The 6,492-nt window shown below is 33.5% G+C and overlaps 2 protein-coding genes across 3 annotated transcripts; one reads left to right on the top strand and one right to left on the bottom strand.

Moving 5' to 3' along the window:
- The first annotated feature begins 472 nt into the window (after positions 1-472).
- LOC120344359 (uncharacterized) lies at positions 473-3,090 on the top strand. Of its 2 annotated transcripts, none has more exons than XR_013475410.1 (4): positions 473-1,274; positions 1,556-2,267; positions 2,452-2,614; positions 2,866-3,090. XR_013475410.1 is itself a non-coding variant. In XM_039413548.2 (4 exons), the coding sequence occupies exons 1-4, from the start codon at positions 1,113-1,115 to the stop codon at positions 3,019-3,021; spliced, it is 1,197 nt and encodes a 398-aa protein (XP_039269482.2). In that variant the 5' UTR covers positions 511-1,112; the 3' UTR covers positions 3,022-3,090. The 2 variants fall into 2 exon arrangements, 1 of the variants encoding a protein (XP_039269482.2); XM_039413548.2 differs by having other exon boundaries at positions 511-1,274; positions 2,448-2,614.
- A 721-nt stretch (positions 3,091-3,811) lies between these two features.
- Positions 3,812-6,295, bottom strand: LOC120344380 (regulator of G-protein signaling 5-like). The gene is made up of 3 exons (XM_078113168.1): positions 5,650-6,295; positions 5,392-5,558; positions 3,812-3,820 (listed from the first exon to the last, which is right to left on the bottom strand). The coding sequence occupies exons 1-3, from the start codon at positions 5,804-5,806 to the stop codon at positions 3,812-3,814; spliced, it is 333 nt and encodes a 110-aa protein (XP_077969294.1). The 5' UTR covers positions 5,807-6,295.
- Between the last annotated feature and the right edge of the window lie 197 nt (positions 6,296-6,492).

The following is a 6,492-nucleotide window of genomic DNA, read 5'->3' as shown; positions in this document are numbered from 1 at the left end:
CAAAACACATGTTCGCTTCATGTACGCTATATATATGATACTATTTTTACTAGTAGAGTTAATATGACGACAAAATGTTAACTCAAAATGACTATGGAAATCATTGTGAGTGATTATAAAACCCTTCTTCAAATTCTACCCAATAATTGTAAAGTTTCAAATTTAGCTCTCGCGCGTATAATCGTGCCAAAAGCGTGCTTGTGCCACAACCTGGCTATTTAGGGTTACAGTTTGGCAATAGTTTACATTGCCCACCTGCTCTTATCTTTTTTCGGTAATTTCTACCGTAATCATCCTACGATAACAAGTTCAATTTACAAGCGCAACAATAGATACCTTGCGCCGCGAAACAAAAGGAAGCAAAAGATTGATAAGGCTTCACAATTTGCACAATTGCCGTGCCGTATTACTTATCTAATGGTTTACAATAAATTGTTTGCTTTTGCGTATCGATATGCAAAGCCATAATTTAGTATTTAAAACTACGATTTTAACAATATTTAACAAAGTGATACGTATAAAAACACCACGGGCAAGTCAATCATCAACAGTCTAGTGATATTTGGATCGTATAAAGAGGCAATACCGTTTGTATAATGCCTATATTCCATATGAGACTGTGGGAGGACTGTTTATAAAATACGCTGGTTAATAGAATTTGAGTCTGTCAAGTCAACTTTTTCAATGCAGTACTTGTGTGTTACTTCATATACGCTTCGATAAGGCTATTTTTGAAAGTAATAGTCCACATCCGTGATTGTGCCAATCGTCAATCGCTCTCCATCAGCAATGTAGACTAATTTGGGGAAGGTGCGAAGTATATCTCCTATAGAATTCTGAGTGAGTTGAAAGACGACAAGTGCGAAGTTAAGGCCGCGACGACATAAAAGAACTATTTCATCAGCGAATATGTTTGTTAATTAGAATTTGTATAAATACCAAATTCAATTTTGTTTATATCACTATCACAACTTTTTGTTCATGTGCAATAATTTCAATTAACGATGTCTCTGTATTCATCTAAATAAGTTGTAAGATTGAAAAAAAGTGCAAGTAAATTGTCTAAAAAGACAGACCGTTCGTACCGAAAAGAAGAAAACATAACGCAGATAATGAAGGTGAATGAAAGAAACTCAAAATATACATCAATCTATTTGAAAAGAATGCATTCACAGCCGACCACTACTCAAAAATGGAAATCTGACCAGGATTTTATATATGTAGATTCTCTCATGGCATCATTCATGTTTTCTTCTACCAAAGCTCACAATAAGGTACTTAAGTTAGCAAATTTTTTAAAGAAATTACGGGGGAATTTACATTTTATTGTCTTACACTCAGAAGAGTAAACCGAGCTGTATAACTCCCTTTGGCAACTATAAAGTCGCTGAAGGTACTCGGTCGGTCACAAGGTCAATTCCACAATTTAGGTATTTGATCCTTACTCTCCAACCTTTATTATAAATATTTTGAACACCATGTTTACATGACCGCAAGGGCTACATCTGCGCATTAAATCTTTTTTTATAACGTACAAAAATCATATTTTTTTCAGAATTACCCATTCGAACGCTATATCACAAGACCACCGAGTAAGATACCACAGAATCAACGACTTGTTAAAGTTTGTGAAAGAACACGAACGGTTACCCCAACAAAACTAATTGCAAAAACAGGAAATAAGGCCGAACCAACGTACGTCTCGATTGATATCATAAACAGAAAAATAGAGGTGATGGAAGAAGAAGATAAGCGAATACATAATTCAAATTGGAAATTGTCTGAGCAGTATGGTGGTATGTCAGATTATATTCAACAAACAAATACTAAAAATCGACACAAAATTGCCAATGCTTGCAAACGGGCAAAATCTGCGTTGGAGAAGATGAAACAATCAAGACGTAAAAGTGCATTACAAAAGAGAAAAGCAACGAAAGCTCGTCTCAGTTCGACGCTTTCTAAACCAGCTGCAAATATTATAGAAAGACAACTTAAAGAATCTAGAATTCGGGGAAATAGTAAGTTATTCAACACGCGAAATTTATCCCGTTCTCAAAATGATATGCCTGTCGTGAATGTAACGTCAAACATAACAGTGAAGGATATTCAAAACGTTCTGACAAAGAAGAAAGCGTTCGTTATGGACATCGATGACACACAGATGCAATCAATTGAAGCATGTTGCAAAATTTCAGAAAACGAAAAAACAAAATTTGAAAGACCAGACTATAGGAGAACTACACTGAGAGATATTATCGGCGATAAAGGTAATTTGTATATATATTAGAATTCTTCTACATTAGAACGAATCGCCTATAATATCTAAATTTATTCTTTATGAATTTCTTGTAACCGTTCAATGGTGTGTGTACAGAAATTCCAAATGTTTTGAGAAATTAAGTGAAAAATGATTTCTTTTAGAATTATCATTGTTTGATACTATTCAGGTAGACTTGAAGACTTCCGTTATTTTTTACGATCCGAATATAGCGAAGAAAATTTGGAATTTTGGTTCAAATGTGTTTCTTACCGAACGATCAAATCACCAAAGTTGAGATGGCGAGAAAGTAGAAGAATATTTGATGAATTTTTGGCTCCTTATGCACCTAAAGAGGTAAAGAACTAAAATATGATTGGAATTCAAATACAACGATAAAATTGATTTCAAATTCAAATTGATTCAAATTTCAAATTGTTCCGTAGATACTTATCTCACTTTCGAACCATTCCAAACCTTCAAATCTTTACATGACTGAATTTTGTACTCTGTATCAAACATGAAAAATTTGAGTATATTTACGGAAAGATAGCTTTGAATAGAGAATAAAAAACTTGATATTTCAAATAATGCCATTCTCCTACCAGGTTAACTTGGATTCCAAAGTCAAAAGAAACACAAGGATTAATATTGAATTTCCTGATGAAAATACATTTTCTGAAGCTCAACTATGTGTCTACAATCTCATGGAAAAAGATTCTTTCAGAAGATTCATGAATGCCAGAAGACACACGCAGTGCTGAAAATATTTTTAAAATTAATTTTGTTCCAACATGTTCATATTTTTTTTTAATAAACGATTAATCGATTGATCATCTTCTCATTGTTGTCGTGGTTATTAATTTCTTACTATTCTGTGGTGAGTATAGAGGCATAACATATCTACTACTATTATACGGAAGTTTATAAAACGTCAAATTTACCTGCTCCTTGAGTTTGAAAACAGATGATATAGAAAAAAACTTTGAATCGACATGAATAAAATCATCGCCAGATTTCCAATTCAGACTACAGACAGATGCAAGTCTTATTTTATTCATATTGTTCAAACGGCATATGAGGTTTTTTGACGAAGTACAAATTTGTTTCTAAGAATTATTCTGAAACAAATATAAAAAACAGTATTTGTCGTCAGAAGAATTTGATCGAAATAAATAAATGAATAGTCAGTCTCCTGACTACAAGGCACGCTCACGCTTGATGAGATACCTACCGCGGGATTTTCGTCAGTTAAGACTTATGTTGAAAATACTGCGGAGTTTTCGCGCCTTTTTTGATCATGTATTAAAACTGCGAGTACGTAGTATTGCCTAGTTATTTGTGATACTGATACCTAGTGGCAAATGACATGGACAAAGACTGAACATATATATATATATATATACTACCACTTTCGACAATTGCGAAAAAGTTGCCAATATCACAAAAAGTTGATTTGTAACAGAGATCAAGAGGGGATAGAAACAGCTAGTTCTTACTGTTACAAAAGCAAAAGAACAAACACCCCAACAAATAAGTTTGACACAAATACAACTACCCAGCCTAAAAGAAGGATAGAGCATCTGATATTTAGGTGACATTAGACGCGTAGCACTAAATCTAACAGGCTACAAAACATGTTATCAGATTTTGATTTGGTTTCGGTACAATTACAGTATTATTACGATTACAGCTTTACATGATTTCGACTATTTCGACGCAATGAAAATGAGTACGTACATAAGAAGCCTTGCAAGGCAATGGCGGCAATGCCAATAGCGCAACCCTGCAAAATCGTTGCAACCATAAGTGGCGTGTACTCGCACAGAATATAACAAACAGAAGAAACAAAAAAATTCCGATTCCATTTCATTTGATAGTAGGCATATAATTTAACAAGGTTTGATAGTAAAATGGGGACAAACAAGTCAACACTCTACTTCGCCTTGCAGAAACTTCGCTGGAACAGCGTTTAACACGTATAATATCAAAAGACGCAAGAATTCCCCATTTAATTGTATTGTTTTCTTTTAAATCGTCTATTTTTGTTGTAGTTGCATTCTTTTGATTATGTTTTGTGTTCATGACATTTTTGGTTAATTTTGAAGGTCCCCCGGTCCGCAAATTTGTGTTGAAATTTCACCGGTCCGCAAACTAAAAAAAGGTTGAGAACCGCTGTCTCAGACAGTCGTTATAGGCAAGAAAACTTATAGTAAAAATTATGAAGCCTCTTGTTACCTGGCTGCTGAAAAGCGATTGGTTGAGTATATTTGTGATGTAAGTCCTACCTGTTGTAGGCATGCCATGTGCGAATAAAAAAAAAGAGTACGTAGATAATTTAAAATATCGGGTGTGTATTTGCAATTATTTACCATAAAAAATACATCTCGAAAATAGAATTCGAAGAATCGACAACACAACATGTTTATCGAATCTATTTAGGTTTGGACGAATAATTAAAAATCATATCAAATTCATTTTTGACTACCTAAATAATATAGGATTTTCCCAATTAATCTTTCGAAACTGAATTTGATAATAGGGTGTCAACCGCGTTCGTCAACATATTTTTCACACCTACCGCGTTGTTACTTAGCAAAACTTGATTGTGTAATAAAATAAAATATAGTACTGGCCCTCGACATGCCATCGAATTTCTCTTGTTCTGAACATGGTGTTCGGACCGGAGTTTATGTAAAAATTCTATGCCTTCATTGAACCACAACTATATCATATAAAAATATATATTTATTTTAAAAGACGTAACAAAATAACTGGAACAATTTCAACAATATTAACATTGATTACAGAAAATTAATAATGATCTAATCAAGTTTACAAAATCATATCAATACTATGTCTACGCGACATGGAAAATCTCCGGAATGAATCTGTTTCCATGAGTTTAAAAACACAACTTTAAGCTTCATCAAACGTTAATTTGTTCGGACATTCAATGGATCTTTTCACATTTTGTTTCACTCTTCAATCGAGATTAACTTGAAATTAATAAAAAAATTAATAATGATGTCCCCTTCTAAATAATAATAAAATATTGGTTTGCACTTACTGCTTATATACATATGTGAAGTTAATGAAATAAAAAACTATTATCAATAGAATATGATACAAACCTTTTTGGGTGTGGTTGGAGCTAAAAATTCATTATATATTTGTCTGCATTCTTGCCATCTGAGTCCCGGAAACTTTTTTCGTTTGTAAGCAACGCATCTAATCCAGAAATCAAGATTTTCTTCGCTGAATTCCGATCGAAGAAATTTTCGAAAACTTTTGATACCATCTGAAAAAAATATAAAATCATATTAGTAAAACTTGTATGTAGTGACACCTGTCATGGAATTAAATGCTTTAAACAGTTTGAAATATTTTACCTTTGTCGCTAAGAGTATCTCGAAGGTTTGTTTTTTTCTGATTAGACTCGTTGAAACTTCCGAAATGTGCAACTGAAAACATTGATTTTAGATCGGGAATCTGCGTTTGTGCAGACGAACCCATTAAAATATTATCCCATGATTTTACTGTCTTCATCTCTCGTTTAGCGACGCGGACCTTTGGTGACAGTATAAAGTTCTTTTCTTTTACAAATGACGTTTGTGGTTCCAACTTCCGTTCGGTTTTCCCATATGTTCGGTTTTCAACTTTCTAGAAATATGTGCGGCCTGCCAATGACTTGCAACCCTTATTTTAGGCACGTGAGCAACAAAAGGTTGCCGACCCCTGCGTCTAAGCTTTGCTGATTTGATTTTTTCGAATGCTGATTTTGCTCTCTTACAAACGATTGCTATCCTGCGATTATGTTTAATTTTCCAATTGTTAACGTAATTATTTCTTTTATCTGATCTTGCCGGTAGATACCAATTGGACGTATAGGTCCGCTTTTTGCCCCTCTTCAATTCAGAAATCTTTTTATTCAAAATGTCAATGGAAACGTATGTTGATTCGTTTTTAATCGCATTTTTCAACATCATTCTTCTTCTAGTTGGAGTGCTGGAACGCGCACGTGGGCAAATTCTGACGAGACTTTCTTTTTGTTTGCGTCGACATGAAGATCTCTGTCTCATGTTCTGAATCGAAAACAAAAATATATATCAGAGACAAGCATAATATATGAGGTCTTTGAATGATGAAAATATAAACAAGATAAATCAAAGAATATTATTACTCATATATCATTGTTGGTACTTCTTACAGAAAAAATATTTTACAAATATTTT

The sequence above is a fragment of the Styela clava genome, chromosome 5 (assembly GCF_964204865.1).
Source record: "Styela clava chromosome 5, kaStyClav1.hap1.2, whole genome shotgun sequence".
Classification (NCBI taxonomy): domain Eukaryota; kingdom Metazoa; phylum Chordata; class Ascidiacea; order Stolidobranchia; family Styelidae; genus Styela; species Styela clava.
Note: the sequence above shows the minus strand (reverse complement) of the source record. Positions and strands in the feature narration are given on the sequence as shown.